Genomic DNA, 27,866 nt, shown 5'->3' on the forward strand with positions numbered 1-27,866 from the left:
TATATTCCACTTGTTTAGGATATATGGCCTTTTCAGCGAGCGGAATTTATGCCGTAATACAGACACTGCGTGATTGGAAAGCAGCACTTACCCTATGTTGAGCACTATGTTGAGAACACAATGCGCACTTTGTTGATGTCTGTGCATATTAATTTCTTTAATATTGCATTATTATTACTTTGTATACATATTTACTGTTCTTATTCCCCAATAAACTTTGTAAACACATTTTGTAAGTCATTATGTTATTTTATATTATATCTGAAAATATTATTTGTAAATTTCGATGCGCCGTGTATCTTACACATGAGTAGTCGTAAATCCCGCCACTTTTTTTATATGACAAAAATGTAAGGGTTTTTTTAAGTTTCTTTTTCAAGTATAAGAAAAGAAATATTTCATATTTAAAATTTTTTTTATAATAGTAAACAGTATGAAGTTTTTATTGGCCTAATTTATTTTCCTTAAACATAGTAAATAATACTTGATAAATTAAATTTTCGATAGCTGCGGCGTATATACCGATTTTACCCTATTGGAAGAGTTGAAGAATACAAGATTCACGCAAAAAATCAACGTTTTCTTTTTTATTCTCAATTACCAATTACTTTTAGCTTCTGATTAAATATATAATATATTATGCACGAAACAGTTTATTAATATTTCTTCCCTCTTCTTTCATACTAAAACGGTTGTAAATAAAAAATTAAAACCCGAGACAGTAGATATTACGCCGCGATAGGGTGTTAGTTAAATTGTCGATCTCTCTGGAAGCAATGCATTTACAATCGTGTGCGCGGAGTCGGTGGCTGAAGATGGCAAATACCTCTGAGAAAAATACCTCTGAGAAAAACCGACAGAGATGGAGAAAAGAAATCCACCTGGGCGAGCCCGGGTAGCCGCTGCGTGCTGGAAGGAAGTATGTCAAACTGTTACGCCACAATACATCCTAATGACGCCGGCTTCGCGGAGAGGATTTCTGCCAAAGCATCTCCCTTTGCTCGGCCATTCTTTTGGATTGTCTACCGCCGTCTGTCTGAGCCACTTCTCTGTCACTTGTCTGGTTACCCGGGCGAGTTCTGGCCGCGTGGCGGTGTTATTTTTCGAGTTCCCTCTGGGATGTGGGGGTGTGCCATTGCATTTTCGCCTCTTCTTTCTGACGAAATAGCTCGCTCCGAGATACGTTTACACGAGAATTGGAGGATTCCGCGTAGCTTTGGACCGAGAGCGCGAGCTCGGTCGAAAGCGATACACGGATAAATAACGCTTAGATAAATATTTCGATGAATAGTCGATGAAATGGCGCGTAATAAGTAAATATTAAAATTTTATAAATTGATTCCACAAAATGGTACGCTCTATACAATTAATGGAGATTAATTTATTTCGTTTAAATTTAATTTAAATTCATTTCACTTAAATATTCATTTGAATGAAAATTTGATAAAGGTATAATGCGCGCGATTAACAGCGAGCTCGAGTCGTGGCCTCTTCGTCAATCGCGTCGTTTGCGAAGCGAAAAATTCTTAGATATTCGACAATACAATTATATTCGAAGAAACTGGCATTTTCCACGGAGAAACGACGAGCGCGGGGAGAGATTTCTAGCGAAATAAAGCTGTGAGCATAAATATAAATGAGTCCTCGGGACGACTTACATTGTTCTTGTTGCCGCTACGGCCACGGTCTTCGCGAGTCGTACTATCATCAGATTTATTTCCAGACGGTCTAATTGCCTTTCATTAGATTCGCCCCCATTCCCGTTGGTCCCCGTCCGTTTCCGTTGTCTGTCATTTCTAAAAGCTATTTTGCAGAATTTCTTTTTTATATTATTAAATTTGTTCCGGTCCCGCAGGGAACTCCTTATTGTTCAAGATTGCCTTCCGGCGCCTACGCCGCCGAGCTCCCGCGCGCTGTCTTACTTTAACGCGCATTCAAATACCGCTCGTCGCAACGTTGTGACTACGTCGTTCTCCCTTATCTCCGCGAATTATGTAAATCGCACGTTCGGGGAGTTTTCCAGATTTTTCTCAGGCACACGCATACGCGCTATTGCGCCTACAACGGGACACTTGAGGAGTTTAAATTTGCTTTACAGCGACAGTTTGATGGCGGAATTATCTCGATATTTCGCAATTTTACACTGTCGGGACTAATAAAGAACCCTGTCCTTCTTCTCTAATTCGCCCTTATATTCGTCTTACACTCGTCTTACAAAATTTGTGCACTTTTTTGCGAAAAAATCTGCTGGTTAAAGTTTTTGTGTTAAGTAATAATATTCGTGTGTAAATTTAACACATGTCTGCTATGTTAACTGAAATTAGGTTAGATGTAGAATTGTAAAAATAATTTTAAAATAAAATTTACTTTAACATATTTTTTAAATCATTTTTATAATTTTACATTTTGCATCTGTTAAAATTTACAGTATTGATGTTACATTGTGACAGGAGTGGGGGGGATAACTCTGTTATACCTTTTTACTCCTTACTTTTCTGTTAATTTCATCACAAAAATTATGTTAATTATACAGATAATTAAATTTAAATTACGATTAAGATTACATTTCTTTTTTGTTGAAATATTAACGCACTATTAATATTGTCATTTATCACATCCAGATTAACACAAAATTTTGAGTGGACCGTTTGAGACGTGTGAATTATGTTAAATTCAACACAATTTTTCCAACCGTGTACGTGTACCGAGTGCCTTACGCTATTTTGTTCAAAGCCAATCAAAGACCCTCTGCCGTTCTTTATTGCAATAAATATTTTCTGCAATAACGATTTCCAGAGAATTTCCTTTTGTCGCGTTTCATTTAATTAATTTCGTTAACAAAGTGATTAAAAATTTATTACGAGCAAGACTCTTTTCATACTTTCGAAAATTCCTTAAAGTGCGACAGTTCGCAAACCGCTCTGCATTTCGGGTTCGTGCAGAATTTACGGTGTGCAACGGCGTAACGATTTCGCTTCTTTAAAGTGCACAGCTCGCTAAAGTGTTTAACGATCGAGGCATTAAGGCCAAACGTGACGTATTGTAGTCACCAAGTCGATATTTTAATCTTCGCGACCCGACTACCACCGTGACGCCGCGGCGGATCGCACCCGTGTCTGGAATAAAAGACGCGGGGGACGAAGGGTTAGAGAGGTGGTGGTGGAGCGAAGGAGAGGGGCGGCATGGGAAACGTGTAAAGGGTGGAAAACAAGCGACCGAAATGGAAGAGCGACTCGTTGGGGGCTGTAAAAAGGGGAGGGTGGGTGCGACTCCAGCCGCAACCTGCCGAAGGGGTATCGCGGATAGATAGCAAGATTTATGGCGAGCGGAGAGAAAAGGGAAGTTACCGAGAGCGTGCGAGAGGCGAGATTACATTGCAAATAATACCGAGCTCGCGAGATCTCGTAAAATCTAATATCCAAACAGCGTTTGTCTGCGTGATCTGAGCGAAATTTATCTTATATTGGCGTCCGCCCGCGATTCTCTCGCACAGCCGGCAGCCCCCTTTATCCGGAATTACTGGCGCAATATATACGTATCTGCCGTGTCTGCGCAACGATTTAACCCATTTCGGGGAGGAGCCTCGCCGAAATTTTAAACAACAAAAATATAAAGAATTAGAACAATTCTCGCAACAAAGGGGGCTCGGGTGCAAGATAAAAGGCGGAAAGAACGTATGCGCGGCACGTAACGGCTCAAAAATCCGCAACAACAATCCCCCCCTGGGCAACAAAAGGGGCAAACAATGTACTAACGGGGAATACAGCGCGGCAGGATAAAAGAAGCGAGAAAAACGAGCAGAGAGCCGCGAAACAAATGCGAGCGTGCAAAAACAAATAATGGCAATCGAGTGTATCCGTTGCAGGCGATATCGAGCCGGGGAAGGTGCAAGAGGCTCGTTGAAGACTCGCCGTTTTCATGTATACCGTTTGACCATCGTCGGACCGCGGGCGACGTCGGCGAAAAATGTTGCGACTGACGCGTAAGCGCCCCCCTCCCCTTTTTTTTATATGTACACATAACATTGGAGTTGCACACGTACACATACATCTTTCTGGGATTTTCGCACAATCGTGATGCGAATGCGAGCAGCCGACGCCGCTCGTCGTTTCGGGAAGCCATAATTCATGCTTTAAAATATCGTGAATCATAGCGAGAACGTAATGCCGGCGTTTTTCAGCGAAAGCTTCGGAACTTGACGCAGGGCTAACTTTCTGGACAGGGGCAAAAAGGTTGGGGAAAAAATCGAAAAATAAAAAAAAAAGCCCGTGATCCTCCCGGGAGAATTATCGGGTGTCGGATCGCTGCGCGAGCAGTTTCGCGTTGAACTTTACTTCCGGTAAAAGAGAGGAAACTCGGAGAGAGAGATTCCTTAGTTCGCATTAGCATGCTAATGAACGGGTAATCGCGTAACGTTCTTCATCGGCCCTTATCGGAGCAGGCAACGTTACAAGCGGGTGGAGAGAGAGAGAGAGAGAGGGCGGCGGGCTGATTTATTTTCGCGTAATCCTCCGGGGATGTAACGTCCAGAATGGACCGACGTGAAAAAGCCACGCGTTTACAACCCTCCTAATATCGAGACCGCGGGTTTCCGGTACCATAAATCCGTACAGATGTTCCGCCCAAATGTGCGCGCGATACGTGTGCAACCGCCGGAGGTGCACATTATTTGATAAGCAAAATCTCGACGTTCATTATTCTCTTAGCCGCGGGCGGCGCGAGTATCGATTTCCGTCAAATTGAGAAAATGTTTTTCGATAAGCAAATAGCGGCCGAGAATATGTTTACACCGGCCACCGCGATTGAGCCCTTCAATGGACCGAGTGAAAATTATAATTGTAGTTAGATTATTCAATAATTGTAATAGTTAATTATTCCCGATGATTGCGTTGACATGCGGCCACTTCTGCGGACGCACGGCATCTCGCGCGGATATAAACGGGACGCGTTATCGATTGGTCGGAACAATCGGACGGCAGTCGCTGGGCTAAACAATTTACTAATTACTGTAACGGTCGTCCGATTGTAATTTCCATCGGCCGACACCGACCGTATTAGGGAGACGTCGAGCGGAGACCGCGCGGTGAGAACGGCGACAAAACCGTCACTTAGGGCGATTCTACCTCGACGAAGGCATTTTTTCCCCTTCCCCCAAGCCTCTATTTCCCATTTCCTCGGCGAGGGACTCTCGACGACACTTTTCCTACTGACTCTCGTCGGAAACGGAGTCACTCCGGTGATTTCCACCGAGGAAAAGTGACAAATATCTGCCTATTCGCCGTGTTTTCGCGCTGCGAAAACGTACCTCGGCACTTAGCTCGGTTTTATCGCAATACACAAGTACAAACATAAAGATACCGCGCGTGCAGATAAGCGCGCCGAGGGGATTTGTCAATCGTTTCATTGATTTTCTGTACGAGATAATAATAATAATTGCGCATTGCGAAGTCCGAGTTACGAGTAACGATAGAAATCGATAGATTTTATTTAATACATAAAACGAATTTCTATCGTTTCCTTTCATTTACAATTTTCCGACTCTCATATGTTTTATAATATATAATTTTATTTCTGATATATTTTATAATAATATTATATATAAAATATATATAACAGTGATTACTCTTGGAAAAGTAAATCAAGATTATATATAACAAAATAAATAAACGAGATTTTCCAAGAACGTATTTAAACATTGAAACGCAGATGATATTTTTTTTTCATTTAAAGTTGCGTATATAATCTTCAGAGATCTTTGTCGTCGACGACACGCTCATCTCGACGCGTTATCAAAATATAAAATATTCAACGCTCAAAATATGGTAATTTATTATGAAATGTATTTTAATACTTTAATTAACATATTTTATCTACGAGTAGAAGCATTCTTAATATTTTTACATGTAATTCTTGCAATAATTCATATGGAATATATGTTTTATTATGGTCGTTATGCAAAAATTACAATTTTATATATATATATATATATATAAAGTTTTTTTATACTATCTAAATGTGAAAATAAGAGGCAAAATTTTTTGGAATTTCCAAAGCCAGTAGTTTAAGCAAATAAAATCTTGAAATGAAAAATTTTGTTCACAACAATCTCAATTTATTTTTTCATTCTTCTTTTTCTTTCTTTCCTTTCGTTGTACAACGACCACTGATCCTATATAAATTTGAATACCGAAATACGAAAAAAAATTAGATTTTACACGAGCGTGTGACTTGCGAAGTACGCGCGCAACCAATCTTCCCGAATAGCGCGTGGAATGGCAGCAGTTCGAAGGTAAACCTCTTTGACGCGGAATACGGATTCGACTGCAGACAAAAGACGCGCTGTGCTTAACAGACATCGGGGAAGCGATTGCGAACTGAGTTCGGCAAACATGCATTCTGAGCCGTCACTGTAGTTACAATAACTACTAGTAGTACTCGTTAGTGAGTAACCGAATCAAGCGGACGAAGTGAAACGAGCAAGCGTTGCTCGTGCGAGCAAGTTAGCGGTGTATTTGGTGTAACCTGTAATCATTGTTCGCAATGATAGATGCTTCTGCATTGTCTCCCACGTTAAACACCAAACCGCTCCTTCGTAATCGTCCACGATCGCGGGGACGAAACGGAAGGCGGAGATCTTCGCGGGCGATCCCTTTCTTCGAGTTCGACGTTTTCGACGATGCTTCACTCGTTGCCTCAATAGAGCGTCGTCGAACGAGATGCTGTTGCTGCTACCAACATAAGTGGTCGTATTGGTGTCGGACGCAAACGTTTCTCAGGGAGCAATTCCCTGGCGCAGCATCAATTCCATCCAATTCTATTTCGGGAAGGATCCGGCCGATTCGATTCGCGTCTGTTCGCTTCGATTTCGTACAAATTGTGATAGCAGAATTGACCGCCGTGTGCAATAAATAATGGGGAGGTGGAATGATCGTTTCCTCGTGAGAGCTGCTCGCTCCGTCTCCGTTCCTTCGCCGACCGCGAGAGCGTCGACATCGCCCATCAAAACGTTTCTACTTACTAATGAGCGGAAATAAAGGCGAAACGTCTCTGTAAACGAAAGATAGAGCGAGCTTCTCAACGAGGGATAACTTCCCCGGAAAAAAAAGGAAAAAATAATATTTGCCGTACTTTTGTCCCCCCTCGGGAATGCGCCAGGCGATTGTGGCGGAAATCCAACGACATGGAGCGAGAGATGAAATAACAAAGTGCGAGAGGACGTTCGTTTCTTCCGTCGTGTTTTATCGGCGATTATTCGGATCATACGTTTTGGAAGAAATCGCCGACAGTGGTTACCGGCGCGCGGACAATGCGACTAACGAGAGATTTGCTATTTTCGATATTTTTTTTCTATTTTGTCACTTTTTCATATATATAATAACGGACATTTACGTTACGGATTTAATTGGTTTTTCCGTTTGCTTGTTACACACAGGTGTTCGACAAACATAATCGTGGGTATATTACTGCGTCGGACCTTAGGGCGGTGCTCCAATGCCTGGGAGAGGATCTTTCCGAGGAGGAGAGTAAGTCTTATAGATATTAACGCATTTATTATATAGATATTAACGTTGTACGTACATACATGACACGACGTTTCATGTCAATTCAACGTTCACTCTATTTCTTCCCTCTTTGTTTCTCTCTCCCTCTCTCCTTTTTTCTTCTGAAATACTTTCGATAAAAGAAACTTTGGCTATAAAAGCTAAAGTAGCCGATTTCCACCTAAATTGGCATACCTATAGCCGATTGATTTTCGAGAAGCGTAACTTTGTGGCAGAGCTGTGGATATTTCGCCGATAAATTTCTATCTAATGCGGCAAGTTTTATTTTTAAGCGCCTTTCCATACTACGAACGTGAACAGAATTTTATTCGTTAATCACGTTATTATTAATTGGTATTATTGCAGATCGTGATTGCTCAAATGAACTAATGCAATTTCGCAACTCTACAAAAGCAATCAAATTTTAATTATTTCTATGTAATACTGTTCCGAAATGTGCCTGCTAGTTAATCAAGTAGTACTTGAGAAGATTAAAATAGATGATTCACATGGGCTCACTCACTATTATATTCATAATGTCGAATTGTCGAACCCGATTTTTTAATCATTCCTATGTCACCTCCGCTTTTACTTAATATATCGTTAATTTAATTAATTGTAAAATAACGTTTTATTTCTAACTTCTGTGTACGTTAACATTCATTATTTTAATACAAAAAATATGCAGGTAAAAAAATAATTTATACTAATCAATTCATATTTGAATCGCTTACGATTTCAAAGTATAGCGTTTATATATTAACACATGTATCTAATAAATAATAAATTAAATTTGAATCAAATCTAATTTACATTTTTCCAATTAAATTGTTAAACAATTTAAATTGTTAAAATAATAAATTTTAACGTACATAAAAATAACAAAATGTAACTCAAGAAAGTGATTAAAATTTAATCTTTAATATTTAACGGTGTATCCTTTGTTGAAAATTAATCAGATTGCAGCTTCGCAAATCTAGTTAACAAAACAATGCTTTGTATACTGTCTCTAAGAATAGTTTAAGGATTTTTCTGCCTGAAGTATGTATCGCATAAAATAGCGGCAGGCAGAAGAATTTACTATTTGTGTATGTACAAGTGTACACTTTTTCTTGTACACAGAACATTTCAAGGATTTTTCCTGAAATATATTTTCAAGAAAGGAGAAACTATGATCTTTCTTCTCACCATAATTTTTGAGAATTACCCTTATTTTCTGCCTCGGAAAATTATTTGCGCGCCTGTTATTTTACGGAGGCTTAAATTTCCTAATTCATGTTGACACACGCCCATCGTGAATCTAGACCGCGCGTCTTCAGTCACATCATCCCAGTGATTATTTCTCGCCGCGAGAACGTCTCGGCACGTCGCCCGCATTCGTGTCAATCGAGTGTTTGCGCAAATAAAGCAAGGAACGGACTTGGCTGAATCACCCGCGCCATCATAAACGCGTTGTTGGGATGAATCCACTACCAATACCGATTATTCCGTCCGGCTATTGTACATGTCCAACCGTGTCGAAGACGCGGTATATTAGCTGCCAACTATCCCATTAGCGAATAATAAATCAGTGATTTCTATAACACAATTCTACGACGCATTCAAGTCATGTTATCTAAATTTGAATCAGTGAAATCTTACTAATTTGCAGTGAAATATTTATAATTGTGATCATCAGTGATTATTTACTAATAATTACAATTATAAATGTAGCAAATTAGACGTAAACACTGATCCTTTAGTGAGTTCGATTAAGAAGACAATATTCTAACTAAAATTCTAACTAAAATCAGTGTATTATTTTTAAAAGACAGTGAACAGTTTATTGATAATCACAGTTATAAGTATAGCACTGCAAATCTATAAGATTTCACTGATTCAAATTTAGAGAGTAAAAAAACCCGTTGGATTTGTGTTAAAATCTTGGTTAACATTTTTTGTTGAATTTGTAAAATATCCAAATGTTAATGCGTCTGTGTTATTTGCAGGGGTCGATCGTATTTAAAATAACATTACTTAAAATACATATTAAAAAAAAAATAGTTATTTAGTATTTATTATTTTAAATAATTTCTTATAATCTCTCTATTTCTTATTTTCTATTTAAAATAGAAAAAAGATATTATTTAAATCTAAATGAGTATTTTAAATAAGTTGTTACTGCTGGTTAATTTCAAGTGGATTTGGTTTTCTTTATTGAAATAAAAAAACAAAAACCAGTATTATAAAGAGGCAATGGGTGACATGGTACCTGCCACATGCCTGTGTCCGCGAATTAGCGGAATTATTTTGAATACGTAAGTGTTTTACTTTGTGCTTTAACTTCTTGCTTGTTTCTGATTTCTAAACTCGAAAGTTTTGTTCCTCGTTTCTTTCTCTTGCAACGAAAAACTACTGAAAAGCTTCGTATATATGTATAATAAAGTTATAAATTAAATTTGAATCAGTAGAATTTTATTGATTTGCTATACTTATAATTATGATCATTAGTGACTATTTACTATTTTCCAGTAATTCTGATTAGAGAGAGAATATTCTCCCACTGATCGAATCAGTGTATTGTCACTGAAAGACAGTGCGTATATCACTGACTGATACAATTATAAAGCATATCACTGAAATTAGACTGTTCACTGTTTTTCAGTGAAAAATACACTGATACTGATTTAGAAAGTGAAAATGTACATTCAAATAAACAAAACCATAAAAAATTGTTTTGTATTTGAAATTTGTATTTTTATTTGAAACATATTTCTTATTTTATATTTTAAATAAGTTTCTGAAATCTTAAACGGAAAGAAAGGAGAAGCGTAACTTCTACCGCAGATCGTTAAGAGGACAGACGACAACCGTTATCACCTTAGGATGTATCAAACTTGATTATTGTTCACTGAAGAGGATCCAAATCCAGGATCGAAACGTCTGTACACTATTTTAATACATTGTACATAATTTATATGTTGAATCATTGTTATTTTTTCACGCTCTAACAACCGCGCTCGGCTCGCATTGACAATTTAATATTTTTTCCGTTTTTTATTTTAAATAAATAGTATCAAATATTATTTTGATCTCAAGTTACGTCAGTATTTCGTGTTGAATTGATATTCAATGTTTCTTAATGTGAAAATAACGCAATTTATAGATAAATAATAACATAATAATAACGTAGTTTCAAAACGCAAGTAAAATTTATAATTGCTAATTTAACATATTTTTAAATAAATGTTACTTTTTACCCAAGAAATATGTTTCGAAATTGCAGCAAATTATCACTTTTATCACAATTAAAAGAAACATTTGTGTTACTTTTCTACGTACTTTCCATCTTTTGTTCAATTAACGTAAAAATTTGAGTGGAGCGTCTGGGACATGTAATATATGTTAAATTTAATACAACTGCTCCAACCGTGTAATGCAAATTACACAGTTCTCCGGGCTGGTGATCTGTACTCATTAACGCGAACCACAACCAGTTGCAAATCATGTCGTGTACCTCCTCAGACGCCCGGATATCAATCACAGGATAGGACAATCGTGTTGACCGCCTTGCAAATTTGCGGATCGCAATGGTATAGTATCCCGCGTCCGTCGCGTCGCTTCCACGAGCGTCGACGGCGATGCTTTGCATTCGACATTTGAAGAATGACGTTTCGATCGGCCGTACACATGCGAGCGCCGGCAAGCACGCCGATGTTAATAAACGGGTAAAAATAGAGTCGGGTTACCGCGGGGCTTCGGGAAATACGAATAAAAAAAAAAAAATTTCACGTTTCGTGTTACGCATTTGATTTTTTCCCCGTCCCAGAGGCTACGTCGGGCAATCTTAATTACCGCGGCGCGTTTATATTTTTTCTTTCGCGCTGGAACCGCGCGCGCGAAGACGCGCTTAAAAGTTTGACTTTTATAGAAATAATTAGCTTCCCGTGAGGAAACGCGATCTCTTCTTGCGCGATATAATTGCGCTCCAATTAATTCCGCTGCCAATAAAAAGCAGGAGACACGGAAAATGTGATCAACGCGGTTATTAATTCAGATTCTGATTTGATCGTTATCGCGTTAGAAAAAAGTGTTTACGTAATCGGGAAGTTGAAATGTGCATGAGTTCTTGTGCGTCCGCCGAGCGAACGTTAATTCGTTGCCGGATACGAAGGAAGAAGTAATTTCGCAGCCCCGAGAGCGTCAGCGAGACACGCAAAATACGTGCATCTGGATGCAATCGCTCATGTCGATTGATTTGATAATCTCGCGCGAGCGGACGATCGACACAAGTTTCTTGATTGGCCGCAATCAGTTTAAACTAATTCGCGCAATGTTCGATGGACAATCGTTCCACAATTGGCGGAATTATAGTTTATAAACTGCACTAAGACTATTGCCATGTCATACGTAGTATTGCGCACCTTTGTCGAACTAGTAATTTAGATAATGTCGACATCTATTCTGATCGAATTGATATTTTTTTTTTGCGCATTGATTGTTTTTCTAAATCTATCTGTCGTAAAACCTACACTGAAAAAAAATCTAAAACTGTGTAAAAATTGGAAATCTACGCGGAAAGAACAATTTTGCTGAAACACAGTTCTGAAAACAATTATGTTGAATTGTTTCAAAAATTGTATTGGATGTTCAATTTGGTTGCTAGAATGTTGCAACTTTTTGCAGCAACATTATCATGCTTGAGCGTCTTGTATAATTATTTTGACGGCTTAAACATAAAATTATTTTCTGATCTGTATCTAGTTAAATTTTTGGATGTTGCAGTTCGTAGTATGTCTATCGGAAAACGAATCAAAATTCTTCCAGAAATTATCAGATGATTAATTCCTTCCTGTTAAATCTACCAGAATACTCGATAATGATATCAAATTTATTTAGTTACGTCAGTGTAACTTCTTAGTGAAGAAAACGACTCATGAGCATTATCAGAAATTCTGTCTGAGCTCATAAAAATGCAGGTTATCGTACCGTTGATCCAGCTTGTTGATACTCAAAATATTTTTCTTACTGTCAGATGGAAAAATTAATAGATCATCGCTTTAAAAAAATCCGCAGATTGAAATCAAGTATCAGCGATTGAGAAAACTGGAATATTACATTTATCTTGAAGCGATAGATGTTAGTTTTGGATTTAAAAAGAATATGAACAATTCGGAAAGTTATCTATTGGTGCGGGATGCGCGATCGCTTATTTGTAATCATTTCGCGTAAGAATGGGGGGACCCGTACAGGCTCCTAATAAGAAATTTAATTCTCTTATTAGCGAAAATTTTAATTTCAGAAATTTCAGAAAGGCATCCGAGGGAAAGGTCCTCGGATTCCAGCGTGGTACCGTAACGGATCGTTATGCCGTCTTCATTCCTTTTCGTAGCAATAAATTCTACGTGGAAATAATGCGGGTATATCGGCAATATCTTTCTCGGCATCGCGCTCTCGGCACTCGTGATACGAATTAATCCCATCGCTCAACGCAGCAAAGATATATTAACTGAATTACTGCAGGTGTATAGGCGCATTTCTTACACAAGGAACCGTGATAGGAATACCTGTTGTGAATTTGCATCGGATTCTACTCGCCTTTTTATTCTACCTTATCGTTTTGTTGTTCCTAAACGTCCAATCACAGCCGACGACGACGAATAAAACGTGAAAAAATTTAGCTCGTTAATATCTTAAAATATGCGCGTACCTTTAGATCCGTCCGCTTCCTTCTGCGTCATTTAGTATAGATAAATCTGAATAAAAGCAGTCTACGTTGTAAAAACCGCTGCCTTTTTTTTTGCTTTCAGTCGAAGATATGATTAAGGAAGTGGACGTGGACGGGGATGGCCGAATTGATTTCTACGGTAAGATTTCTTCCGTCTTGTATTATCACAGCGCGGTCTCGTGAAAACGCAGGGATAAGAATTGCTGGTGAAAAAGAGATTTCAATTTCTATTCTCGCACGATCCATCCTTGAAATGATCGATGGAGTCGCATCTGAAATAGAAGGAAAAACGTAACTCTTTGCGGAAGAATAAGAGTTCAAGAGATTACAGAAATAATAAGCGATTATTTTTCTTTCGCCATATTATCTTACAATTAGATCTTTTTGCTTACTTAAAAACACTTGTAACGCCGTTTTCGCAAAGATTGTTATTTTTTTCTGCAACACATTTTTTCATTACTTTATAAATATACATATAACGTATGCGTACGATGTTGCAATTAATTAAATTTACTATAAATTTATTAAACTAATTGAATAACGATATGGATAACTGGATACAATTAAAAAAAAACTATCAAAAATTATTATTATTATATTATATATAAAATAACGAAAAAAAAAAACAAATTGTTACTTTATAAGTAACGATAACAGTAACGCGTTACTTTTTAAAATCAATATAACAAGTAAAGGTTACGATTTACTTTCTACAAAAAGTAACGGTAATTTTTTTACTTTATAAACCTAAGTGCGTGTTGTAAGGTGTGACGTTTTCAAATCTGTGAAAAGGAGATGGCACGCGCATCGCAGTCTCGTTCCTTCGGCATTCAATATCTGTTTAATCTCTCCTTTGCTTGCGATTTCAGAATTCGCTCATGCTCTCGGCGAGCCGGGAATCGACGAAGACGAGGAGGATGACGACGACGACCTGCAATCTCCGCTCTTCTAAGATCACGTTTATTCTCACACCTCTCTATTAGATAAGCCATATCGATACGGGCAAAAAGCGAATGTGCAATCTCGCTTCCGCGAAACATTCCTTCTCTCGCGTTTCGCGATCCGCGAACGCGCGTACGATTGACAAAAGCGGTACGAGGCTCAACTTTCGACTTCGTGAACTCCGTTTACGTTTCATAAAATTCTCAATCTTTATTCTCAAATTTCGAATCAAATTTTAATGCTGGAACGCGAAGCGTTAAATCTCGCTAAGCGCATTGTGAATATAGATTTAAAACAAAACAAAAAAAAAGATTAAAGGTAAACAATCTGCACTGAGCTACCGTTATCTGCGAATCATCGTGAGTACAGCACAAATTTGCATTTTCAATGTATACTAAACACACGTCATACGCGAACCGAGACCCCGTCGATCGGGGGATTTTCGATAAATCACGAGTTTCATGACTCGATGGCTCGTGAGACTCTATTTTAATTAACTGTCACCAGTCGTCCGCTGATGAACGTGCAACACGTGAATATTTCAATCGTGATTCTAAAAAAAATAATAATAATAATGACTTCAACTGACGCGATTTTGTTAAAAAAAAAAAAAGAAAGAAATTCGGAAATCTCTCTGAAACGAAGATAAAAATTTCACTTGCCACGTGAACCGAGTAAAATGTGCGCGAGAGTTGAGTACAAGATTGCGAGCGGCGGTTTCTCTCGTTGGCATGCTTAAGAAGATACAGCGATAACTGCTCCGAGATAATCACGAGACAGTTGGTAACGAGCCGGTGGGATTTCGCCACGTTGGACAATGATAAGGGTTTCTGGCGACGCGCCATAAGTTCGCTGAAATGCCGGATAAATCATCAGCGGTCGACTATATGACTTTTATCTCGGAAAACGGAAGTTATTCGGAGAGCGAGGCTCGCGTCCCTCCGACGGATGACGCTGATCCATTTTTTTTTTTTTTTTTTCGTGACGCGGGAGGCGAGCGTCAAGTGCGCGAGACGTTAAACTGATTGAGAAGCAATTCGCACGACGTTCTCGATCCGAACGCTTCGATATCGGGGAGGCGACGCGGCTTCTGTCTATACCGACTATACCCTCTTCCGAGTCTCTCGATGCCGCACTGGGCGACTTTAAGATGTAAGATCGATTAGACCGTAATGAATTCCGTCTCGTATGTGGACTTTTCTCCTCGATTTTACTCTCGTCTAATACTAGATAACGTTATATTCTATTTGAAGTTAATCTTAAGAGGAAACGGACGCGCACCGCAACTACTCCGCGGATCGCGCCGATCATGCATTGCGTCGCGATGGCGCGATCGCCGAGCGAGCGAGCGGGAAGGGAAAAGAAACGACCGAAAGATCGTACGTCGCTCGCTCAATCCCGACGATCCGCAATTACCGTGCCGAATCGATGGATCTGCCACGATTCTCTCGCCCGGAGAGTTATCCGGCGACCGGCGGGCGGACTTTACATCGATCTTCGCTCGCTTTGCCCTCCTCGTATTATGTACCTTAAACGACTATATCACTGTTACGCCAATAACAAAGCCGCACGCTGTTTCAAATATTTTAAAGGATTTAATAAATCGCTAAAAAATATGTGCCCTCGCCTGTGTTTATTTTAACCCCCTGCATCCCTCCGGTATCCTAAAATATTATGTCCATTAATATAGCATGTCGCGCCCAAGATTTTCGTCCCCAACTCTGTCGTTGATTTTTCAATTCGTTTAACCGAGTTATTGGTAGGTTTCTCTTATCCTTCTAAATATTGAATTTCTTGCAGTTTTATTATTCCGTAATACTTCTTCAAGTATTACGTCCATTAATACGAGATATCCTTCAAGATTTTCGTTCCCTATTCCAGGTCTATCGCGCGCTCCGTCGATTACTGATTTTTCAATTCATTTAACAGAATTACTGGTAGCTTACCTCTGTATCCCTTTAAATACTTAAATCTCGCAGTTTTATTTATTTTTACTCCGTTCAACATTAATTATTGGAAGAGAGAGAGAGAGAAAGAATAAAATGTTTGCATGTTCTTCTTTTTTCTTCATTTTTTTTCATCAACGTTCATTTTTATTAGCGATAAATAAACTTACATATCTTTACAGTAACAATGTCCCATTCGTAACTCTCGGAAAATATGAGAATATCTATTCGCGAAGATTCGTATAGATCAAAACTTCCATCTCGCTTATCGCATTTGGTTGTTATAATTCCACCTTTCGCATCCTTGACTCAACGATGAATGAATGAACGAACGAACGAACGAACACTTTAAAAAAATCAGTACGACACAAATGGTACGTACAATAGCGTAATATTTTATAGTATGATCATCGTCTACGTTGCGTACGTTGTTTCACATGCGATCTACGTACAAGTCTTAAACGTTACTTATAGTACTAACGATTAGCGAGCGTACAACAGCCAAACATGAGAGAAGAAGTAAACAACACAAGACCGCTGCTCCTATAAATATCATAATCGATATAGCGATCAGTGCCTATTGGCTTATACATATATCTTACCGGATGTCCTTTTGCAAATTTTGATATTGATTTCTTTTTTTTCGGACTGTCCTCTTTTAAGTTTCCTTATGCCATTCGACTGATCGTCTCTCATCAACTGGCGTTTATGTGGTCCAATTACGTGCGCTGTCTTTCTCCACCGTAACATCATCTATATTCTCCTCCTTTACTATTTTTTATTACGATTCTAAAATATCTTACGAAATAACGCTTACGGGAATCTTTTCTGTACAATATTACGTATTTCGTTGCATGATCAAAGTCACGGTATATCAGTGTCGATTAGCGGATTAATCCAGCTTAATTGTATCGTTCTACCTATCTCTCTCTGATAAACACAATTAATTATAATACAAGGAAGGTCAAATATAGGATTAGTTGATTACCGGACTATCAGTGCGATTGAGCCTTCATTATATTTAGACAAAAGATAAATTTATCTATTAAAAATTTTTGTATATCTTTGATTTGACAAAATATAATTTGATCCTTTATATCGAAAGTTTTTATTCTACGGAATCAATTTTAATTTTTAATTTTATTTTTGTTATTGATCCCGTCGAACGTTACATAACGACTCATCAAGTTATTACGTATTTAAATAAACCGCAATGTGATTGGATTCTTATTTGCAACCCGTTCATTATCCGACATCGTTAATTTTTGCATTTGTAATTAAACTTATCGATCGTAATGCAGATCGAGCTGCATAAATAAAGTTACGGTGAAAAGAAGCGCAACTTTATTGTGTTATTGTGTCACTGAGTTTTCGGTAATACCAGTTAAGAGAAAACAGCCTTCGTTTTGCGGCATGAAATATCGGAGATCGCTATCCAAATACATTTGTTGGATAGAAACGAAAAACTTGTTCCTTCCAACAAATCCTTAAATTAATTTTATTACAAGCCTCTCTCGCACTCATCCCATCAAAGTGGGGAAACAAGACATTACTATTTTTCAGACGTGCCTTAGCCACTTCATAAATGTCTCAATGGAGACTTGTATTTGGGTTGCTTGGGAATATTTAGACAGTCTCACACACAATCCGTCTCAATACGCTCTATCCGCGAGAAGCGTCAATTCTTTACGCATAATGTGCGTACGCGAGAGTGCCCCTTTTTCTCTTTCGAAACAGAAGTTCATGCAGACAATTGAGAATTCGTCGCAGCCTTTACCTCTCGATGTGGTCCTTTCGAAATAAAACGTTCGACCAAGCTATTAATCCGAAAAACGGATTAACTCATGCAACGAATAACGTAATGATAATCGCGCAGTCATTTCAATCCGCCTGGGATGACGTTCCCGACAGACTATCTAAAAGACGCATTTATTTGACCGCAAAGAAATGGGCCTGTCGTCAAGTCGTATTGTCGGGGAAGTCAAAAACGCGTAGAAAAGGATCTCGAAGGACCTGGATCGCTTACAAAACTTCTCGATCGCGCGACTTAAGGACCGTAACCGTTAGATGCCAAAGGCAGTATATCAAATGAAAAGTTTAATTGTATATGTATAAAAAAAGGTATATTCGCGATACTCTCTTTCTCGCGAGGTTTCCGGCTTGCTCGTGAAACTGTCTTCCGTTTCCCTCGCTGCATGACTTCTTCTCTAAGATACATAACACATAATATCATGTGTTAGTGTTTAAGCAGCTATCGCTTATCGCGTCTCTCAAGCGTATCGCGTCCCTTAATCGTATACGCGTATCGGCGACGGTATCCGTTTATCATTCCGTAGCCGACGATATATATCCCATGATCGACATTACAATGAAACGGCACGATGCACTGTCAACCATTCTGTCCTTTGTCAGTTCATCGATCAATTATCATCGTGCCATATCTTCGCGTAAAACAGCTAGTCATGCAGTCAGCTGTCGATAAGCTTAATTAATCCACAATTAAACATTCCGTTGTAAGTTCAAAGAACTTACACTTGTGTCGTCCTTGCATTACCGCCGTTTAAATAAGTAGCATTCTGCCAATCGCAACTACTCTCCTTCGAAAAAACGTCCATCGAACTACAGAAAGTAACTTTTCTCGTATTCGAGATCGTCATGACGACTCGGTAATAGTCCCATTTTCATCAAATAGCCGACAATCATTCACTGTGACGATACCACTTAGGTACTTTTCAAGACGAATGCCTAAGATCTTGCGACGAGCGATGGATACACTCGCGAATAATGTTCATAGACACGAGCAATTCTTAAAGAATGTCCCTCGCGAAATCTTCAACATTTAAATGCCGCTCGCTCAGTTGGCGTTTTCAGCGCATTTTTGATCGTTTGCCTTGACGGCGACGCCCGCGGCTGCAAAGCGCAATCGTCTTCGCCTAAGTGCAAACGTCGACGTCGGACGTCGGCGACGGAGGCGCGAGGATGGGACTGCGGGACGATCGGGATCCCATCTCGCGGTTGGCCCTCCTCAGAGCACGGGCTCCTCATCGGTCTCGTCGTTCTCGTCAGTTTGCTGGGACGAGGAAGCGCTCGCCAAAGGATTTATCTTGGTCCTTCGGTGTCGTTTCTGTTGATTACTAGTGTTACTACCGCCGCTATTGTTGCTGCAAGTGCTGCTTATGCTGCTGTTGGTGCTGCTACTTGGACTGTTACCGCCGTTGCCACTGCAGGCCAAGTCAAAGGCGGTAATTTGTCCGTGGGCAGTTATCAAGGGTCGTAGAGCCGTACGCACGGACCAGTGCAGTCGCGGATACGCGCGTTCCTGTTGAAGCATCAACTCCTTCCTTCTATTTTGTTTCTGTAACATATAAATCAATATGAATTAATTTTACAAGTAAATAAATATTAATTTTTTAATCATTAAACTAAATGTAGCTTAATAGCTAGCTTTAAAAGAAATTCTACGTGATTTCTCTAGAATGTACACAAATTTTACCTCAGACAAAGTTCGTGAATCCTGCGAGATAGGTAGCTTCTTGTTCTCAATGAACTGTCTCAAGGCCTTCTCCCGCACGTAGATGAACGGTCTGATGACTCTGAGATCCTCTCGACGTATATAGTAATGAGCCTTCATGGTTTTCAATACGCCACCGTGAAGCACTGAGATGAGGAAGCTCTCCGTGAGATCGTCCAAATGTTGACCGAGAGCCAGTACGTTATATCCATGCCGTTTCGCCAAAGAGTAAATTTGCGTTCTAACTGACTTATCGCAGAAGCTGCAAGTCCCGCTGGCAACGCTAGCGTCTAACGGATTGTCGATGCTGATCGAGTCCGTCACTTGTTCCTCGTAAAAGTAGGGAATTTCCAGTGTCTTCAGATAACTCATCAGTTCCATGGGGTCAGAGCCACTCGCGTCGATGGTGGCCGCGCCGATCTCAAAGTCGATCCCTTTCGATTTAACGTAAAATCTGTACTGATGTAAAGTATGCAGAAGGGAGAGCGAGTCTCTGCCGACTGCTGACAGGCAAACCAAGACCTTATCATTGTCCCGAATCATGTCAAATTCTTGCATAGCTTCCACCGAGGGTTTCCAGATGTTTTTCGGCGGACAGTGCCACTGAGTTCGCGGAAACTCGAGTCTAGACTCGTTATCGTCAAAATTGTTCTCCTGATCGTCGCCCTCCTCCTCTCGCAGATCGCCTGTGCACTCTTCGTCCTCTGAGAGATTGTCGTTTTGACGCGCTTGCTGTTTGTTGCCGCACTTAGTCGACAGACTCATCATCGACGTCGTCCTGGGTTTCCGTCCGTGGCTATGGGTAGAGTTAGACTCGGCGCTGCTGCTCCGTTTCAGGTCCAGTGAATCTATCGACTTGTCGCTCTCTTGAAAGGACATATTTATGCCACTGTCCTGGGAGCTAACCGAGTTTATGGCCGAATAAATCTTCGGCAGAATCTTCCGAGCATCGCCGATGTCCAAGCCGCCGCGTCCCTCCTGCGAATCATCGTCTACGTAATCGTCCACATCATTTTCCACCTCCTCATCCTCGGTCTTGGAACGAGTGCGCACCATCTGCTCGTTCTCGGACGGCTTCATTACATAAATGACCGTTTCATCTGAGGAGCACTCGCTGGACATTTTGCTCTCTTGCTGCGATAGCTCGCCGACCTTACTGGTGATCTCGATCGATCCGCTTTTTCTAGAGTTCGAAAGTCGCGGGGACGCCGACGAGGGGAGCACAATTCTTCCACGATCAGGCGAACCGCATCCACTCGAAGAAACGTCCGAAGTGGAGGCGTCTGGCGAGTACCTGTGAAGTCCGTCAACGGCGTTCACCATGCATCTGTTGAAAAAAAAATAAATAAATTGCATGAATTTATAATATTATGATAACTCTAGAAATCACTAATTAATAAGTTTATATGCAATTTGTGTGATATTGATAATAAAATACCTTATCTCGGATTTAACTTCGCTTGCCATTTCCTTGGAGAATTCCATTAAATACTCAGCGATGTCGCTGGCCGTGAACGAGTCATGCCTCGACTGCTTCTCCTCCACATACGTTTGATTGACTACACTCTGAGCCCGTGAGTGATGCTGCGGCGTATTCTCGGAAGTGTTCGTCTCTGACAAGGCGTCATCCACTTTGGAAATCACCTCGCGGATCTCCGATTTGATCTCCGTTGCTAATTCCTTGGTCATCTCCTTCACGTAAGCGCTCAGATCGTCCTGACCCATATTTGTAGAGATAGGCGATGCTCTGCCACCGCCTACCAGCCTCTCGGTGTAATCGCTTGTCGACGAATACGAAGACGGCGGCGACGCCGGAATATGATTGTAGTTCAAGGAAGAGATCGAGTGGCTCGGGCTGGCGGCGGTATCCAATTCCAAAGAGTTTAATTCCGTCTGACTGCTGCAGCTGCAGTGAAGACGTTTGTGCCTCGACGAACCGTTCGACGTGCTCAGTCCCAAACTGGTCAGGGTTTGTGGGCTCAGAGGAAGCGCTGGAATCGGCGAGGATGCCGTCGCTGCACTGGTGCGATTTCCCTGCGTGTTGCATGATTTCCCTGCGTGTTGCATCCGTCGGTAGTGCTACCTAGAGAGTTGCATCTCGCGCGTCCGGCGTTGTTAGCCTCCAATAGCTCCCTCTGCTCTTTCGTCGGCCGAGTAGTCGTACGGGATATCGATCCCAAGACCGAAGTGGTCACGGCCTCACCCACCAAGAATCTGACTGGCATCGGCGAATTTGGACACGTGGCGGGTGATCGGTGTCCACCGGAGAAATGAAGGTGTTCATTTTGATTCGGGCTCTCCTCCTCGCTGTTGCTCGATGACGACGGCTGATTCAGTTCCGCCGTGGTCGCCATTAGAGTTCGCCGAACTGTACTTAATGCTGGTAAACTACGATGTCTCGGCGAGATCGTTGAGATTGGCGCATTGCCCGTACGCGGAATGTCGCTATTTAGCCGTCTCATGCCGTTCGTCAGCGTCAGGCAGTTCACTAGACTGTCGTGACAGGTGGTGGCGGTGTTCGCGTGGCTGTATTTGTTCCAGGCCAGCAACGGATTGAACGGTACGTCCTGCTTGACGTTCTGTGAGTTACCCAAAAGGAGATCCTGCGCCTCGCTCGGTAGCATGAACCAGCGCAGTGCTTCCATACGCTCGCACATGAAGTTAAAGCTCTTGTCGATCTGCAGCGGATATCGCTGCGCCATTTTACGAGCGCGATTGAAGATGTTTCGGGCGGTTTGCAAGCAATCGCCGTAGGTCTGCGGAAAAATGCCGGCGCCGGAAGCTCGTCTCTCCGTGGCGCTCATTCTACCGTCCGTGTACCTGATTGAGCCCAGCCACTTGCGCTCCTTGAAGACACTGTTGGTGTGGTGCCGCCATTCGCCAGTATCGGGATTCAACACGTATTGCGGCAACAGTTTCCAGCCTTCGGTGGCTACCATCTTGAGAGCTTCGAGCACAAAGGCAACTTCCGCCTCGCTCATGAAGAAAGGAAAGGACAGTCTAGCAAAGCCCGGTCTGAGGCCCTCCGCAGTGGTTTCCTCGATGCCGTTCCGTTGTCTAAAGTAAAATAAATTATATACAACATGCACAGCACTTTTTATGAAGACAGAATTTTGCTTCAAGACTGACGTAACGTTTATTTCTACGCGTGTCTATTTCGCGAAATTACACCGCAACGAGTTTAATAGACGATTACTTCCTACTCTGTCGATCTGTGTGATACACGCAATCTTTCACGTGGCAATTGTTTTGCGCAAAGCGATAGTTGAAACGATTGATGGAAAATTGATTGAAATTGATATTATAATTTGAAATCAGACTTTATACTCATGTTATTCGCAATTATTAATGATAAAAATGTTGTCGACGTAAGATATAATCAACATCAAAATTAAATTTTCTGTTCATGGAATATTTTCTCTTCTCACGGATTTATCTTTAAAAGTCAATTAAATAAAAAATGCAAGAAATAATAACATTAATTATTAAAATGCATCGAGTTATCCTATGCATAATGCAAACAATTTGAAGTTCATCTTACGATTTCATTACGTTCTCTGTAACTTAAATCATCAATAATGTAGTTATAAATATACTGAAGACAAGAACATTTTTTCTACAATTATAATTAAAGAAATAAAATTCGAATAATTTATATTCATATGACAAATTTTTTCTCTTGGACTCGAAATTTATTTTCCGAAGAGTATTGAAATATAATTTAAAATCTTCCATTCATCTTATATTCATCGTCTATTCATCTTATACAGAAATAAATTCAAGATTGTCCACTGAACAAAAATTTAATCATCCTGATGTCGAATACATCTATATTTTATCAAGCGCGGAAAGTTAAATTTAAATTGACTAATAGCGGTTTCGATCTTTAAGGATGTATAAGACATTTTTTAAAATATTAAGAAAATTATAAAAAAAAATACAGATTGTTTTATATTGCATTTGAAAGTAGTAAAAAAAAATTGGCGGTGATTTTCTATCCAAATAAAAAATGATTTCAATAAGAAATAAAAAAAAATTGAATTTTTTCATTTACATATATACAATACTTCAAAGATAATTTACGTAAAGTTTCATTGTGATGCAGAGATTAGTTTTGTACAACAAATAAAATTTATTCATTTCCAAAATAACTAAACAACCACAATAAAACTTTGTATAAATCATCGTAAATACTTTAGGCAATTACACACAAAAAATTGAGGTTTTTCTTAATGTTGTAAAAAATAAATTAATTTTTAATAACAAATAGATTAAATAAGCTATAAAAATATGTTATTAAATAAAAATATAATCTTATTTACACTACTTTTATATAATTTATTTGAAGTTAATATTAATACAATTTCCAAATTTTATTTACTTTATGGGGACTGTATATCCTATATATCCTTAATCTAAAGTGTAATGTAAAAATTATATACCCTTCCAAGAGAACGTTTTCGTATTCCTTGGCGAGTTCCCGATCAATTCCCATCAGATGATGAGCGTAACGACCCGTGCACGCGCATCCTCCTCGTGCCTGGATACCGAAAACGTCGTTCAGAACGGCGCAGACGAAGTTATGGTGGAGGAACGTGCCGCGAGGATGGCGCACCATAAACGAGAAGATGGGCAGTCGCTTCACGTTCTGCGAGGAGCTGCCGAGTAGAATCAATTCCGGAATGGTGCGCACGTGGGCCAAGACTTGCCTGAAGAGAAAGCGATAATCATTAATATTGCGCTGAACTATCGCATCGTGCAGCTACACGAAATCAATCAACGAGAACTACGTGTATTGAAAATCTCATCTCAATTACGTGTGCAATACAATCGGAACATTTGTTCTTATAGTCTTTCGTAGCTCGCAAGCGAACTCGCAAAGTTATATTCGATAGAAAATGAGCGCAAACGAAAAAAAAAGAGCACCAAGCGGCACTCTGTCGCCGCTTTCTATGAGTCGGTACTCGTGAACAGGAAGACATTCGCGGTAAGAAATTACTCGAAACGCTCGCATTTGTTTCCTGAACGGTGAGAAAAGATGGCCTTTTGAGGGTGAGGGAAAGATTAGCCTTACGCAATTCTCACACGCGACGATCGCGATCACGAAGATCGCAAATGCGATCGAAGCGAGCGGGGGGAGGGGAGGGGGGCTTCTTTTCCCCCGGGGAAGGGACGCGAGATCGCTCACCGAGAGATTTTATCCTGTCGTGCGACGATCGCCCTCGGCGTGACGTTCTCCTTCAGCTGGACCGCCAGCCCGCATCGGATGCTCTCGACCACACCGGCGGTCCCGCTCTCGCCCCGCAGCTCGGGATCGCGGTGGTAGAGATGAGAGTCCCTCATGTCCTCCGGCTCGACGTCCTCCCGCAGGAGCCCTCGTTTCGTCACCAGGATACCGGGCGACTGCACGCCGCCGATAAATTTGTGGCCCGCAAAAATGATTGCGTCCTTGTACACCGCGGTCTCCCCAACCCCGGGTAGGCGTGGGTTCATGTCAATCTGAACGTACGGCGCTGAAAAAAACATATATACGATAACAACATCGATCACTGATTGCTCGCGTCGTGCCTTCTATCGCCCGATACCGAGCCGTCTATCATCTGTTCGTTACGTAACGAGCGAGCGCTTATGTAAAGAATCATTATGTCACCAATAATAATATTTAAGTTATCTTCGTTACCAAGACATACGCGCTACTTTACGAGCGTGGCTCACACATGTGCGACGAGGCGCGTAATTCGCTCGGCATATGTCGAAACGCGACTTCTCGTAATCCGGCGTAATCTAGAAAAGTTATCGGAGCGTAACTAATTTAATGAAATGTTTTGCCTCTGATTGATTACTTAGCAGCTCGTTTTTTTTTTGCTCGCTTAATCTCGGAAATGTCGCCCACCACGGTGGCCGTCGATCGCGACCGATCGGATCGGATCGGCTCGATCGCGATTGATCGTTACCTGCAGTGGTGTAATCCCACACGCTAAGCGCGCCATATTGGTGCAGCAGGAGGGTCGTCGCGACGTCATCTGCCAAAACCCCCGTTATGCAACTGGCAGCGCTGAAGCATCCGATCATTTGCGCAACGCCCTCGCTCCGCATTCTCGCGAGGCCCCGTTCGAGATCGTTCAGGTCCAAGAAGCCCTCCCGGGTCTCGGAAACTCGTACTATCTGCAATGCAGTTTAATTGCTCCACTCAAAAGACTTGCCGCTCGACAATGCGCTCGACGACGAAAGGCATGCCTCGTAATTACAGACGGCTGATGCGCGCGATTATTTAAAAAAAAAAGAGAAAAAATCAATCTCCGACTATTCTAGATCGAGGGTCATCTTTTGAGGCTCACCTCTCGCGCGCGCCTTGAAAATATTTATACGGAATGTGTCCCAAGGTCCCCGCGAAATTTATTAGGGACGACCGGATTCCTCGGAGTCAGTGTCAAGCCGCTCGCGTTATACTTGAAGACGCATATATTCGTTACAAAATAAAGATATTCATAGGTACAGAGTTATTTATATTTTGCCGACTGATTTTAACTCATTAATAACGACTAAATTGCTCGACCTTTGGAAGGCGTTAGATAATAGAAGGAGCACGTAGCGGGGGCGCAACATCAGAAGGTGGAATGGCCGCTCGCGTGAGGCGATACCTGGCACGCTGCCAGAACTCCGGCTAGCTGCGCTGCGTTGTTTGTTGCGTACCGTTCGAATCTCTCACGCATCTCCTCACGCCCCCCCTTCGCTTTAACGATCCACTTCGCCGTCGCGCGTTTTACTGCTGCCTGCCCCTGCTTATCCGGCACTCGGATCACAGCCGCGCCCGGCTTTTCCGCCGCGAATTTATCTACCCTCCTCGGCCGTACGCTTACCTTGACATCGAGCTCGCGCCAAGGCCTCAAGTTGGCGTGATGCTCGAACGGGCCCACGAAGACCACGGTGGACTTGGAGAGATCGAGATGCCGTAAAAGTGTGCGGAGGGCAGCGGCGGTGCCTTGGCCGGTGAACAGGACTGCATCCTGCTCGCTAGCCCCGACCGCGTGTCTGACGATGTCTCTGGCCTCATGCCTGCAACATAAACGAGTGCATAGCGAATGCATATGAGAGTGGCCTTCGTGGAATCGTGGAATCGTGGACGATAAAGAGTCCATTGCCGCGACCCTCCTCTTCCTCGACGAACGAGGAGCTGTTGACAACGCTGTGTACCCTCCAACAGTCACGCACTAGACATAACGCGACCGCTGATTCACGGTAATAAAGCTGTATGCATCGGACATACCTCTGGGTATTCATGAGCAACACTCCGGACACGTGTGAATTTGTGCTCGGGCGATTGACGCCGCCGAGTCAATATGGATTTAGCGACGTGTGACGTGACGTTGAGACGGGAGAGACGTAGATCGAAGAGAGGCAATGCACACCTTAAGTTTGCACAGTTTCCATCGATTTCGCGGCACGCATTAATCATAATTTATTCGCTTGAGGATTCACGCGGCACACTGTGAGAAGCGAGCCACTCGAGCCTAATTAATTTCTCGAACGTTAATTTAAATTACGCTTGTCGCATGCGGAACGTGTTTATCCAATCGAAGTATCTCTTTTTCCAACATTTGTCAGGGAATATAGAATATTAATATTTACCAAAGAGAATATGGATATGAGCAAATTCTGAGCTTTGATTGAGCGTTACACTCTATTGTATACAGAGATGAGATGCCCGAGTGCGTACTCTCTAAGTCGGAATCTGTGTAATGTTCACTGAAAGACATGCAGTGAATGGTCTGATTTCAGTGCTACACTTATAATTATATCAATCGGTGATACATGCTCTGTTTTCCAGTAATAATACACTGATTCCGATCAGCGAAAGTTCCCCTTCCTAATCGGAATCATTGAAAGACGGTGAATAGTCATTAATGATCACAGTTATGGCCTCGCAAACCAGTAACAGTTTACTGATTCATATTTATTATAGAGAGTGTGGTTTCCTAAATCATATCTTTGCAATATTTTACATTTTTACTTAATATAAGCAACATTTAGCAATAGAAGAGCGCAAAAAGTCAACCCTGCTATTCTTACATGTGTCAATACTGGTAGATACTGGCGAATTATATATTAGAAAAGTAACGTCAAGAGCTATCTACAAAAAAAGTTGCTGTTATTTGAATCATTTAGTACAGCGATATTCCGGATCAGTGGAAATAAGTCTAAAAATATATATATATTTG

General features: G+C 41.0%; 2 protein-coding genes across 6 annotated transcripts in view; one reads left to right on the top strand and one right to left on the bottom strand.

Moving 5' to 3' along the window:
- The window catches only part of LOC105195364 (neo-calmodulin), a 96,645-nt gene extending 80,841 nt beyond the window's left edge, over nt 1-15,804 (top strand). For all 5 annotated transcript variants that reach the window (XM_039449285.1, XM_039449286.1, XM_026131060.2 and 2 more), the window contains 3 exons: nt 7,433-7,523; nt 13,331-13,387; nt 14,118-15,804. In XM_039449285.1, the coding sequence (XP_039305219.1) occupies nt 7,433-7,523; nt 13,331-13,387; nt 14,118-14,200 (231 nt within the window). In that variant the 3' untranslated portion in view covers nt 14,201-15,804. The remainder of the gene's footprint in view (nt 1-7,432; nt 7,524-13,330; nt 13,388-14,117) is intronic.
- A 442-nt stretch (nt 15,805-16,246) lies between these two features.
- Nucleotides 16,247-27,866, bottom strand: part of LOC105195268 — a 65,232-nt gene continuing 53,612 nt past the window's right edge. The window contains 8 exon segments of the mRNA XM_011160633.3: nt 16,247-19,491; nt 19,630-20,974; nt 21,086-21,693; nt 21,696-22,704; nt 24,090-24,356; nt 24,836-25,160; nt 25,602-25,812; nt 26,508-26,703. Of these exon segments, the coding sequence (XP_011158935.2) occupies nt 19,162-19,491; nt 19,630-20,974; nt 21,086-21,693; nt 21,696-22,704; nt 24,090-24,356; nt 24,836-25,160; nt 25,602-25,812; nt 26,508-26,703 (4,291 nt within the window). The 3' untranslated portion in view covers nt 16,247-19,161.

Source organism: Solenopsis invicta, chromosome 5 (genome assembly GCF_016802725.1).
Source record: "Solenopsis invicta isolate M01_SB chromosome 5, UNIL_Sinv_3.0, whole genome shotgun sequence".
NCBI classification, from domain to species: Eukaryota; Metazoa; Arthropoda; class Insecta; order Hymenoptera; family Formicidae; genus Solenopsis; species Solenopsis invicta.